The 13,609-nt window shown below is 54.9% G+C and overlaps 1 protein-coding gene across 9 annotated transcripts in view; it reads right to left on the bottom strand.

Annotated features, from left to right (window-relative positions):
• The window catches only part of LOC122389129 (spectrin beta chain, non-erythrocytic 2-like), a 106,969-nt gene that overhangs the window by 40,139 nt on the left and 53,221 nt on the right, over positions 1–13,609 (bottom strand). For 7 of the 9 annotated variants that reach the window (XM_043380846.1, XM_043380878.1, XM_043380869.1 and 4 more), the window contains exons 5-12: positions 9,701–9,809; positions 8,144–8,308; positions 6,224–6,336; positions 3,319–3,506; positions 2,584–2,809; positions 1,752–1,883; positions 649–870; positions 149–357 (exon numbers count right to left, since the gene is read on the bottom strand). In XM_043380846.1, coding sequence (XP_043236781.1) covers positions 149–357; positions 649–870; positions 1,752–1,883; positions 2,584–2,809; positions 3,319–3,506; positions 6,224–6,336; positions 8,144–8,308; positions 9,701–9,809 — 1,364 coding nt within the window. Of the gene's footprint in view, positions 1–148; positions 358–648; positions 871–1,751; positions 1,884–2,583; positions 2,810–3,318; positions 3,507–6,223; positions 6,337–7,926; positions 7,953–8,076; positions 8,106–8,143; positions 8,309–9,700; positions 9,810–13,609 lie in introns of those variants that run through there. The other 2 variants (XM_043380902.1, XM_043380894.1) reach the window with 2 other exon arrangements.

The following is a 13,609-nucleotide window of genomic DNA, read 5'->3' as shown; positions in this document are numbered from 1 at the left end:
AACATCAGCAGCACAAGTGGACAACACTCCCTGAAGTGAAACATAACTCACAGCATCCATCGCATCTCCCTCCCCGAGCAGCCACCTGCTTCCACCCTCTCCGCGTCACACTTTGCCCAGCCCCAGCCCCGTTCCCCCGGTCACGTACTGTTTGTACTCGTCGTTGAGGGTCTGCAGCCGCTTCTGTAGTGCCGGCGTCTCACGGTGTCCGGCCGCGATGAACTGGTTGGCCTGCTTGTTGAGCCGCTGGATCGTCTCACCCACGCTGCTGATCTGAGACTCCATCAGACTGTGCTTCTGGATGAGGTCCTCGGCGGCCAGTAGGTGGGACGCGCCCGCCTCAGACGTCACCTGGCCCTGACGGCGGCAGAGGGGGGAGTTACAGAGTAAGAGGGGCTCGAGTCGCGCAAGCAAATCGCACACATTAGGACAGCCGAGCAATGTCTAAATAGCATGCTTCCGAAGTTTGAGTTTAACATTCCCAATGATGAACTCGAGATTTGAATGCTTATCAACATGCTAGGCTCACGGCCAAACTTCGTTGAATTTCAATTTTCAATATGAAAATGCCATAACGGCACAGATCTCCAGCATATCGGAAAGCTCTGCCCTCTCTGTGAAGCCGTCCGCCGTCCACCGCTACCGTACCTCCATCTCCTTGATGGCGGCCAGCACGGTGTCGATCTCGCGCAGCATGGTCATCAGGCTGGAGAAGTTGGCCAGCGTCTGTTTGTGCCGGTCGAGCAGCGACAGCAGGTGCTGCCACCTCTCGGTGACCTCCTGCTCTCTGGCGCGCACCCGCGCCGCGCCGTGGTAGTTCTCCCGCTCCAGCTCGTCGGCCATACTGACCAGGTCGGCGAACCGCTCCCGCTGTGTCAGGGGGAGGGTCAGGGGTCAGGTCACGGCGGCAGAGGCGAGGTCACACACCGTCAAAGGTCAGGTCACTACAGACGTTTGGTCATACAGAACAGAGGTCAGGTCACAGTGGCATAGGTTAGGTCACACGATCAGAGAGACCAGAATTCAGAAAAGAATTTACAGGTCTGTCAGACCGAGCTGAGTCTCAATGAGTTTCGGCAGAAATGTGAGGCTACGACACTCAGCACGATAATTGAGTAAGACAAATCAACACGAGAGATAGCCCGGCAGCTGCACGCTGTAAGCAAGCTACGTCACTTCGAATTACAACATCGCGTTGAACCCAAATACATATCTTCTTCGAGATGACTATCAGTACGAGCCATGGATTACCACAAAAAACACCGCTAATATCACTAATGACTCACGACATCAGTGTAAAGGCAATGGAACTACGTGATTATCGGGACACTGGAATTCGACGAGTCACAATTCATTAGAATTCACGGCACAACACAGTTTATCAATCGAATCAATAGAGGCCCACAGAGGTCAAACACTGAACAATGCACAATGGACAATAATAGTTCTCGTTTATGGCTTCCTGTAACTAACGCTGAATGGAAAATTCAGTCATAAATCAATGTCGGACCAATAAATAAATAAAGTTACTGGAACAAAGTGTTCTGACTTCTGACCACCGCTTGAGAACACTATCATCTAATCCGTACTGAACCATTATCAAAACCGACAATAACAGCACAGCTCATGGTGCAAGTTGACGCAATACCTGGGTGGTGGTGACCCGTCCGACCCGGACCCGGACCACACTCAAACCCTGACCGAGCGGACTCGGACCCAGACCGAATCCGGGCAGTCCGTCAGTCACCCACCCTAGCCAGGATGTCGGCGCTGATGGCCTCATGTTTCTTCACGGTCGCCTCCACCTGGGTGAGGTTGCTGCCGTAGCGCGGGTCGGACAGCACCTGAATCATCTCCTTCAGGTATCCCTCGCGCAGCACGCCCTGGGGAGAGGGTACAGGTTAGGTCAGCACACCCTGCGGAGAGGTCACAGGTCAGGTTAGGACATCATAGGGACAGTTCACAAGTTAAGTCACGGGATCATTCGGGTAGGTACCCAACGCGCAGTTTATTTATTTATAGGGTCGGTGACGATAGTCAAGTCAGCTGGACTGATCTTAGAATCATGAGCAAAGTAATTACGCCTTTCATAGCCATTATTGGATATTCGTCAGATTATGTAGAAGTTCACCTCGCTAAGGTTTACATACCTAACCACAGTCGAGAGGTAGAGCGTAAATCGGACTCTACCATTACCAGGGACACGCTTCAACACAGCACACAAGTGCTGACAGGGCTCTTGACTTTCAGGAGGTTATCTGGCACTTGTCTGGTTCATTCAAGAATGAAGGTGCCCTTAATTTGTTCACCTGACTCACCACCACTCGTCACCCATTGACAGATCAGATTCAGCATTGATAGCGTTATTAAGCTTGACAGTCATGTGCTTAATATACTGACAATGTCGTTGTTCACAGCTATAACAAGCAGATAACCCCGCCAATCTACTCACTCCGATCATCCACCTCTAGATTTTTATTCACTTATCTTCGCTTTCCTACCTCTTCCATCTCCTCTCCTCCATCGCCTCTCTAGCTCTTCCCTCATCTCTCCTCCCTCCACTCTCTCCCCACCATCACTCACCTTCCGTTCGAACTTGTAGGCGAGCTGTTCGAGCCGCTCCTGGCGCTGCAGCTCCGCCCTCAGGGCCACCTCCCTCGAGTGTTCGGCCTTCTCCAGCTGGGTCCACGTACGCTCGATGTCGTGCAGCAGCTTCCCCTCGGGCGGCGAGAACGCCGGCTTGTTGAGCGCCTTCAGCTTGGTGTTGATGTCAAAGTACAGCGCCTCGATCTCGCTCCGCTCGCGGAACCTGCGGGGAGAGGAAGAGCAGGATTGGTCAGGTCCTGGCTGGAACTTCTACCGCAGGTTGGGACTCATCAAATCAGCGCAAGGGGAGCGTACAGGGTTCGGGTTGGAACATTTATTCAGGAGATGGAACAGCATAGCATTGTCCTCGTGAAAATAATGATTGTCAAAGTATGTAGCATTTGATACCCTGCGATCACAGGATGCGTGATACAATGCTTCAGGCATCTGGCTTGAAGTTCGCACCAGATAACATAATCTCAGACACAATAAAGCTGTCAGCGCTCATAGATGGGCGAAGTACATACACCCCTTCAAAGTCAGACACTATCTACAAAGCAGACAATTGTTTCAGATATAGCCCTGAAATCAGGCCCACCGTTGTCCAACCGCAGGCAGGAGGTCATTTACACTTATAAGTCATTTACACTTCTAACTGTCTCTCTGAGCCGAGCGCGGGGTTTCGAAAGGGAATTACCCCAGACACAAAAACAGCCACTGTCATCTGCTTACTTGGGCGGCTTCTCCTCTGTGCGGTAGCTCTTGAACTTGAGCAGCTCCTTCTGGATTCCCTCGAGCGAGTTGGGGAAGTCTCGGTCCTCGAGCACGGAGACCTTCATCAGGATCCACTCGAGCAGCGAGGTGGTGAGCACGTTGTAGCGCTCCTGGGAGCGGTCCACCTCCATCATTTGGCCCACCAGCTGCGGAAGGAACAGGCGGGCGGACGTCAGGGAGGGCACAGACGGGCAGACGTTAGGGAGGGCATAGCGGCACAGACGGGCAGACGTGAGGGCAGGGTACAGCGGGCAGACGTCAGGGAGGGCACAGCGGCATAGACGGGCAGACGTTAGGGCAGGGCACAGCGGCACACACGCGCAGACGTGAGGGCAGGGCACAGCGGCATAGACGGGCAGGCGTCAGGGAAGGCACAGACGGGCGGACGTTAGGGAGGGCACAGCGGTACAGAAGGGCAGACGTGAGGGAGGGCACAGCGGCACACACGGGCAGACGTTAGGGCATGGTACAGCGGCACACACGGGCAGACGTTAGAGAGGGCACAGCGGCACACACGGGCAGACGTTAGAGAGGGCACAGCGGCACAGACGGGCAGACGTTAGGTCAGGGCACAGCGGCATAGACGGGCAGACGTTAGGGCATGGTACAGCGGCATAGACGGGCAGACGTCAGGGAGGGCACAGCGGCACACATGGGCGAACGTTAGGGAGGGCACAGCGGCACACAAGGGCACACGTGACGGCAGGGTATGGCGCGGTTCAGAGCCTCAGGCAAACAGGGGCATCGTTTCATCGGCTAAAACCTGAGCTCGTCGGCTCCACGAGTGGTCATTTTTTATTTAAGCTTATGTATTTTTGTTCATTCACTAACATACATTAAAGTTTAAATTTATCAGCTTGTTGATTGCCTTATGTAGAAACAAGGCACTTCAGAATGAGTAAAGTAGCTCTATTTCTGGGGAACGAGGAGGGCACTCGTGACACTTACATAGTGTTTGCGTGACTATTGAAAGTTAAGTATCGAGATGAAACCGCGTCCTATCCTACATCTCTTCAGATTTTCGGTTCAAAGAAATCGGCCAAGCATTTCCGTTCCAAGAAGTATCAATTGCCAGATCGTATTAATACATGGTGTTCAATATGAAAACACACTAAGCCTAAATCAACAGCATCTTAATAACTTCAAAAGCCGATAGCAAGAATGGCCAGGCTCAAGGCAGCTCGATAACTCCTTGAACATACATCCGTTCACAGGAAATACGATAGCATTTATAGCCCCAGCTAAAAAAATGACTTAACCAGCTCTGATATCAAAAAGACGCTACTAATACCCTACCCCTCCCGCCTCACTACCCAGAGCGGCCATACCAAGCCAAACTATTTGAACGGTACCGAGTGGTCCGAGATAGCTGGGACGGGGTGACATGCCAGCGGCTGATGAGAGGCGGGGCCCGGGAGGGCACACGTGACGTTGATATGGCCGACATGACCGCTTATACTGCCGATAACAGCTATCGGCTACCAGCCTGCTCCGCCTGATAACGACCCAGTCCGTTGAATGCAGCCTCTCAGGCCGACGGAATGTGTAATCATTAGTAGCAACTGACCGTTCTAATTGACATACACAGCTAAAGAGTGGCGTAATTCACTGAGGGAAGAGATGTATGTATGTATGTATGTATTGTATTCATAAAAATCTCCACATCGTGGCTCTTCCGATTTCAGAGTCAGTACATTAGTTAAACACAGTGGGCATGTTCATAAAACACGAAAAAATGATGGTTTAAAAATCACTATAAATTGCTAAAATGCGATAAAACTGAGCACATCTACTCCCCATGTCTTGCGATTCACCTCCGTGGGTGACACAATAAACGACTCCTCCTGAGCTCGGCTGGCAGGCGGTTCCAGGCGGTGGTAGCCCGGCACATAAATGCACGGCGAGCGAGTTCTGTGCGCACGCGTGGCATTTGCAGCAGCATACTCTCCGATCCCCGCGTGGTCCTTTCTGATACATTTGAACGGGACACAATCATTGTGCGGAGATGCTCAGGCGACTCAGGTGACCTCAGAATCCGACAGAGTGCCGCCAAGTCACATTTAGTAATCAGCTCATCAATTTTGAGCCATCCCAGTTCTTTTAAAGCGGGAGTAATATGCTGAGACCTCTTTAGTCCGTTGATGATCCTGGCACCAAAATTTAGAACTTTCTGGATCCTATACTTTTGGGTTTTGGTGCAGCCGCCCCAAACGGTCAGACAGTAAGTGATGTGGGGATAAACAAGCCCTTCAATGATAACTTTTTTGGTCTCGTGTGGTAGTCGGTGGCTCAGCTTTGCAAGTCCCACCAACATACCATAACAGCGCCTGATGACGGCAGATATCTGGAGGTCCCAATTGAGATAAGAGTCCAAAGTTATGCCAAGAACCTTCACAGAAGGAGAAGGACTGATGAGCTGTTCCCCAAAATGAATTTTAAATGTTTCGTTGATATCTAAGTGAATTCGCTTAGACTTCACGACCAAGAGATCTGTTTTTGAGGGATTAATTTTTAAACGATTTTGAGTAAACCAATTCAAAACAATTTTGAGCGTGTTCTCTACTCTAGTACGGAGGTCACCCACGTTGGCCGGAGCATCCGCATCGATAAACTGCGCGTCGTCGGCATACATGATGAGCTGTCCGTGGCGAATAAAAGAAGGTAAATCGTTGGTAAATAGTAAAAACAAGATCGGTCCCAAAGTACTCCCTTGGATTACGCCATGTGTCACCGCCACTGGCGTTGTACACCCCGCCACACGCTGCGTTCGGCCTTCAGATGACTCATCAGATGACTCATCCTATGACTCTAGCCCGCGGTGTGATCATATCCAGACCAGCCGCTCATAACGCCGAGGACTCACATTAGCGATCCTCTTGCCGCCCTTGATTTCCGACTTCATCTTGGCGAACGTGTGGTAGTAGGAAGCCACGTAGGTCATCACCGACTTCTCGTCTGGCTTGTTGACGTCGATATCTGTGGACGCAGGCGACTCGTCAGGCGGCGGGTCATCAAAGTGTACACGCCGCAGGCGTCAGGAGCTATCTGCGGAGAGAGGCGGAGAGGAGAGGGAAGCGGGAGAGAGGCGGGGAGCGCGGACCAGGTGATCACCGGGCCATCGGCAGCTGTGAGGAATGAGGATGTCAGCTGGGGACTGATTCTCCACATATTACACCTTTTTGCACTCAAAATAGGCATCTTTTCATTCAATTTCGGCGAATTGCATTCAATTTTAGCGATCTCTCTATTCGAAGCAAATGAGAGATCGCTAAAATTGAATGCAATTCGCCGAAATTGAATGAAACGATGCCTATTTTGAGTGCAAAAAGGTGTACTACCGGCTCAATGAGCAACACACTTGTGGTAGGGCGGGTCAGTGAGCAGGCGTGCTCGTACACACGTCAGCCTACGCTGAGCAGCTGTGGTGCGCAAACACAATGGGCTCGGGATTCGACAAGAATGCAGTGAAAACTTACCACAATGATCAATTCGATCAATGGCTTGTGGGCTCACTGATGAGCACTCCGAGTTAATCGTAACCGCAACTATGAGCATATGACGTTTGATTCATTGTCGGCATTACAAAACAAAGCTGACAGGCACACGAACCAGATTACCAAGTAGCTGAATGAAGCCGTTTTCTAGAGCCCATTACAAACCATCGGCATCCGCAGTCCTTATCGAACATCACGAGTCGTATGTTTTCGCAGACATCACAATACGACAGCGTGTTCGTGAGGTGAACGCATCCATCCCAGTAACCACTACGCGCTGAAAACTTTGCAGTTCCACGCGAAAAACTTCTGCACGGTGCAGGTTAGGGTTCTGATTATCCGCTACCCACGCAGGGGACTCTGGGACCGCACAGTTAGTGAAAGCTGCCACCGACTCTGCAGCCCGGGCCAGCCAGGTTTTACACAGGAGCAGCAGGTAGTCATGAGCGGGTGCCGCAGTTCAGGCTCGAACCATACGCCCCATTGTTTGGCCATGAATATGTGCTGAGGGGCACGACAGCGGGACAGCCTAATGATGATGTACTAACAGCTATAATAATCACACGGACAGGCGTGAGTCAGGTTCAAACAGACAGCACACAATGGTAAATGGCGTGGTTTCGAGCCCATTGGAAATCCGCACACTGACATACACGCTAGTTCCATGCCTACACATTAGTAAAGGCACACCAGCCAACGAGCTGGCTGAGTGAATCACCGCCGATGCCCTGGTAATCTGATAACGACTCGGGCAGCAGCTCACGGCCGTGGTTCCGCGCCAGTTCCGAGCAGCGCGCTCAGTCCGTGACCAGGAAATGTCGTAATAGTCACGCGAATGTAACAACAAACGCCACTATTGTCGTACCATCGTTCTACAAAGCCGTGCAAAAGCCGCATCCACACCTGAGCCTTGTTCCTGTTCCCGAATATGCCAATCGGGCACACGCTATACCATTCAGTCTATTCGCCTTTCCGATCGAACTCCACCTATCCGCTTCCGACACATGAAACTCACCAGTGTTCACCCTGTTCCTGCTCCCTCTCCCCTCCCATGGGTAGTTCAGCCACTCACCCTCGGCGTCGAGCAGCCGGTGAATGCCCAGGTCCTCTCCCCCCTCCCTCTGACAGTTCAGCCACTCACCCTCTGCATCGAGCAGCCGGTGGATGCCCAAGCCCTCTCCCTCTCCCTCTCTTCCCTCCCGTGGGTAGTTCAGTCACTTACCCTCGGCGTCGAGCAGTCGGTGGATGCCCAGGTCCCCTCCCCTCCCGTGGGTAGTTCAGCCACTCACCCTCGGCATCGAGCAGCCGGTGGATGCCCAGGTCCTTCTGCGCCACCTCGAAGGCGTTGTTGAGGTTGGCCACGTGGTTGGCCGGCTGCAGCGACTTGTAGTCGATCAGGTCCGGGCGGTGCGCGTGGATCAGCGCGTTGAAGCCCAGACCGTTCCGCCATGACGCTGAAACACACAGTGCAGATAAGGTTAAAGCCCGGGCCCCGGGAAGCGATTGGGTGGTTCGGGAGCTAGGGTCTGATGAACGATGGAAAGCTCGAAACAGTTTCGATGACATTTGCCATAAGCGACTTTCATTAGAGAAGTTGTCACCGGCCCTCGAAATCATTCGTTGCCCTAGGATAGACACTGGTTATATGTCATTTTGAGGTCGCGATGGGGATAAAAAATGGAAGAACATGACATTGACAAGATGGGATACCTTTGTCCCATATTCAATTTTTTTTCGTGCCCGGTTCGAACTAGCATTTATTGAGGATAATCCTTCGGAAAGCACTGGTGTTCGGGGGCGCATTTTTCCGTGTCGGCTGCACCTTTTCCTTGTGTCGGCCCGGACGAAACACGGCAGCGCGCTGCCACCGAATCGATCAGGACCGAGTGACAGTCGACAGATGGGCTACGGTCGGCGCGGACCGCCGGGGAGGGAGCGGGCTGCCGCCGCCGGCCGGCCGTCCCCCGGCAGTCGGGGACTGGCGTGCCCCGGCGACGGGCTGGGATGGATGGTAGGAGCTCGAGGGGTTCCTCTGCACGGACTCGGCAGCAGGAAGGGAGGGCCGGTATGGACCGACACGCCGCCAGACTACCAAACCAGCACTGATGTACCGTCACGTGCCGTATGCGGCCGGCCGCGCCGCGCCGTGCCGCCGCCGCCGCCGCTTACAGAAAACACCGGCAAACAATCGGTCCCGCCGGTCGCAGTATCGCGGCCCACAGCGACAAAACATCGCGACTGCGAAATGACGGGAGCCGGAGCACGGTCGCGGCAGTTGGGCACGGCGGTAAGGCATGGCCACGGCAGGGTCGGGCACGGGCGGTCAGAGCACGGCACGGCTCGAAATTGTACCGCCTCCGCACGACGTCTGGCACGAAACGCCCCCATCCATCGCTCGATCATCCGCACGCGAGGTCGCCGTTGGTGCAATGTTGTCGAGCGAGCGGCCGGCACGGTTCGGTGGCCACAGGTCGGAATTACAGGCCCGAGGGGCCTACTCTCGGGATCTGCCTTACATTGGCATAACAGCGGAGAGGAATGCTTGTAATGTCAGTACGCTTACCGACGATACGCTTGGCGGATCACTGGTCGCGTTTAATAACAGTAACCGTTTTCTGGGATGCCAGCCGCTGATGGTTAATGGTGCGGTAAATGACGGCCTGATGCGGCGCGGCGCGCGGTCTCCGCGGTCGGTATCTCACTGTGGCGGGTGAGCTCCTCTAAAGGATAGGCGAGGTCGCTGTATGATGAACTGGTGCGCCGCATCGCGCGCTCTCCGCGGTCGGTATCTCACTGCGCTCACTAGGTGAGCCCCTCTGACGGGGAGGTGAGCAGTGCGGACTCACAGGAGAAGTCGCTGATGCGGACGCCGTTGTAGCCGGCCGTCTTCCTCTGACACCAGAGCAGCAGCGCGTCTTTGGCCGACTTCTTCTCACTGGACTCGTCAGTCTCATCCTGAGGGCAGACAGATAAAGAGGTGTTATACATGACCAGATACAGAAGCTGAGAAAGGCCACAGGCCAAACAGGTGCCTACAGCAACACAGCATCGACGCGGGGTCGGGCGGTGATGTCGGACATTGTCTCGTGCGAATGACAATCACTTCATATAAAACGGAAATCAAATACCGAGCCATAGTCGGGCGTTGTTTGAAGTCAAAGATCAAGTGTAAGGCGCGGCTCATTCAAGGCATGAATGGACGATTATGCCTAACGTACACTTGCGAACGATAACGGCGCCGCTATGCAAGGAGAGTGGATAACGTTCCGGTGTCACGTGCGCCATTCAGAAACGAAGCCGGCACGAGGCATGATGTCATCCACGTCATATCACGTCACGTCACGTCACATGTCATATGACACATACAGCAGTGCATCCTGTCCGCCGGAAGGTGACGGGACGCCGACATCGGGTCACCGGCTCACCGATCGTGTCACCAAGTGCAGAGGGGGCGGCACCTGTGACCTATCAAGTGCCAGCTCCCCCTCCCGTCCCCCTGACGTTCGAACTAGCCGCGGTCGTTCAGCGTGACATCATCGGCGGCGATTCACGGTGTCGGCGACTTGTCGAGTGTGTCTGATTCATCGGTGACCGCCTCCGCCCTCCACCCCCCGCCCACACACCCCTCTACCTCCGGAGACCACGCGCCATATATGTACCGGCAGCGGCGGACTGCCAGCCGCCCGGAGCCTGTTGGGGGCAGCGTGGTGTGAATCAGGGCCGTTTAGCGCTGTCGGTCAGTGAGCTGGTATACAGAGAGTGGGCGGTGGGGTAACGAGCCCCCATCACGGTCCGGAGAGAGACACCAACCAATCCACCAGATGAATCCACCAATCCACCAGCGATGATGTCCACCGTCACACCACCCCGTGGCAGACCACGGCCATATATCAGGCGTGACAGACATCAGTGACCAACGTCAGCCCGTGAGTAGCGTCATCTGACGCAGGGAGGGGTCGCCAGGTGACGTCAGATCCGGGTCCGGGCGGGAGCTGGCCCCCATATCGGCCACCGTGTCAGCGGGGAGGCGGGTCGAGGTCGGCTCGGGGGCCCCACTGGAGCAGCCGCGGACCTGGTGCACAAGCGTCCCCCGAGCTCTTAACTGGCCGGCTCGACCTTCAGAAGGCGGGCACTGGGGTCCATTCGATTCATCCTACTTACGGATATCAAAAAGCGCTGCTGGAACAAAATGTCCAACACAGCCGTTTTATGACAGAATTGTCCGGCTATAAAACCACGTGACTCTGACAGGTTACTAAATTGTCCGACTATAAACCCTACCCATGTAGCCCTGGTGGGTTCGTAGCGGTCGATCCGCTCGCTGGTGAGGGCCCATCACCGATCGGCATCGTGTGGGCCGGTCTCATGTAGCCCGTGGGCCGGTCTCGGGTACCCCGCGGTCGGTCTGAGCACCCCGTGGGCGGGTGGAGGAGGCTCGGATATCGACTGGCGCCCACGGCTCGTCAGACGGGCAGATGGCAGCTCCGGCTACAGCCAGCTCGCGGCTCCGCGCCGGTGACCTGTGTTTTGACCTCGCTACAATACGGCGCTCAGTCAGCTCCGCCTTCCCGTCGGACCGTCAGCTCTGAGACGTCAGTCAGTCCACTCCGTCAGCTCTGACACACCAGTCAGTCCGTCAGCTCTGACACACCAGTCAGTCCACTCCGTCAGCTCTGACACAGCAGTCAGTCCGTCAGCTCTGACATACCAGTCAGTCAGTCAGCTCTGACACAGCAGTCAGTCCGTCCGCTCTGACACAGCAGTCAGTCCGTCAGCTCTGACACAGCAGTCAGTCTGTCATCTCTGACACAGCAGTCAGTCCGTCAAACGTCCGTCATCTCTGCCCGTCATATCCGCTCCATCAGTCCGTCCGACTCATCCCACCCGACAGGCGCCTCACTCCCATCCGTTCGTTGATCCGGGATGGTCCCTGCTGGTCCGTCGGTACCGCGCTGGTCCGTCGGTACCGCGCTGTTCCGTCGGTACCGCGCTGGTCCGTTGGACCGGGCTGGTCCGTGTGGCGGCGGCAGGGACCGGCCATGACTCGGCAGTTCGGCACCGAGGCCGTCGGGCGGTGACTGCTTGTGTGGCCGCCGCCGGGCTGAAGAGCTCTGAGTGACGGACGACAGGGGAGGGTGCATCCTGTGTGACGCGCCGTGACGCAGCCCTAGTAACAGCCCGTCACCGTCACAGAGACCGCCCTCAGATCCCCCTACAGAGTCGAAGCAGAACCTCCAGGTCCATTACTAGCTCCGAGCATCAGAAAGCAATGAGCATGCACTCCCGCAGCGAGCAGCCAGCTAATGTAACTCCACCGCTTAGGTCGGCAAAGAACAGAATACCGCTGGCATCTCAGGGCGCGATTAGGGCCTATCCCATTTAGCTGATTAGCGTGTCAATGTGCCATTGTGCCAGTGAGTACGGCCATAAAGCCGGCCTCATTAACCGGCGGTCCGTCGGGCAAGCCGCGTGACCGGCCCCGGTGACCTGGGCGGTGGAACAGGTGTCTGCGCCGCCCACCGAGCGGCCGCGGGCGGTCACCGGCCGCCGGGGTCGCTGTCCGACCGGAGAACCGAACAGGAGACGGGAGACGGGACAGCCTTGACAGTGGACGACCGAGGCGCGGCGACCTTGGCAGCGCGGCTCCTGAGAGCTAGCTGCCGCCTATGCCGATACAAGGACTGGCATCACCTAGACGAGGACGGCCGATCACATCACAGGACACCTGGTTGGGATCGCAGACGTGCAATGGATGATAGGTGCTTGGTCCTGACTTATTTTGCACCACCATAACAGCGTATGACAAGATACAGACATCAACCTACATACAACATACCACGTGAAGGTCCTCTACCGGCCTCAAGTCCACCGTATAACGAGGAAACTGAGGCAAACTTTCTCGGAATGTAAATTTGTGATTAGAGCGTCAAAAATCCGTTTCCACTAACCACAACCGCAGGCCTAACGGCCACTGATGTCAGAAGTGATAGCACACGACTTCCTTTAGTCAGTTTGCTGTTATAGCGCCAAAATTTGAACTCAACACGTCACATTTTTACTATTCTATCAAGGTGGGAACTGGGAGTTCCATCCGTCAAGTTCCACCAAAAGTGCTACAATGCATGTCCGACGGTGTCCAGGAGTTGGTTACCATAACGGGTCTGAAGGGGGAAAAACTGGCCATGGCTCGCGCAACTTTCGCCGACAGCCCGCCGAGTTTCGCAACCCGCTCACATAGCCGAGTCAAGCCGGTCCAAGCAGCTATGGGCATTGGACAGCGGCGACAGTGTGCAAGCGTCACCTGATAGTTATCGTGAATTCATGACAATGCGGTTTTGACAAGGCAGGTAGCTGCTTAGTAACCAACAGAACCATGCGGATATACCCCACACAAAAAGGGCTTAGATATTCAGTTGGAACTTCCTCGTTGGAAGCTGTGGCAAAGCCGCATCTCAACATGCCTAAACTGTGTATTTAGGTACAACCTTCGATATTCAGCATATGGCGCAGAAAGTTCTTCTTGACAGATGGAAAATCAGCCGATGTGGTTTGAAACTGTGCTGGCTTGAAAGGTTGCACCACATCTAACCTCTCGTGAAGCAGATGCAAATTCCGGTCTGCGACGCCGCCCTGTCCAGACCGAGTCGACGCCTCTGATCATCGGTGACAGGTCCCTATAGCAGCGAGTTGCCGCTGTCCTCGGCAGGCTCGGAGTCTGGTCCCAGAAGCCGACACCCTTTCACTCTCTGCAATCG

The sequence above is a fragment of the Amphibalanus amphitrite genome, unplaced genomic scaffold, assembly GCF_019059575.1.
Source record: "Amphibalanus amphitrite isolate SeventyFive unplaced genomic scaffold, NRLGWU_Aamphi_draft 000019F_arrow, whole genome shotgun sequence".
NCBI classification, from domain to species: domain Eukaryota; kingdom Metazoa; phylum Arthropoda; class Thecostraca; order Balanomorpha; family Balanidae; genus Amphibalanus; species Amphibalanus amphitrite.
The sequence above is the reverse complement of the archived record's forward strand: the minus strand, read 5'-3'. Positions and strand labels throughout refer to the sequence as shown.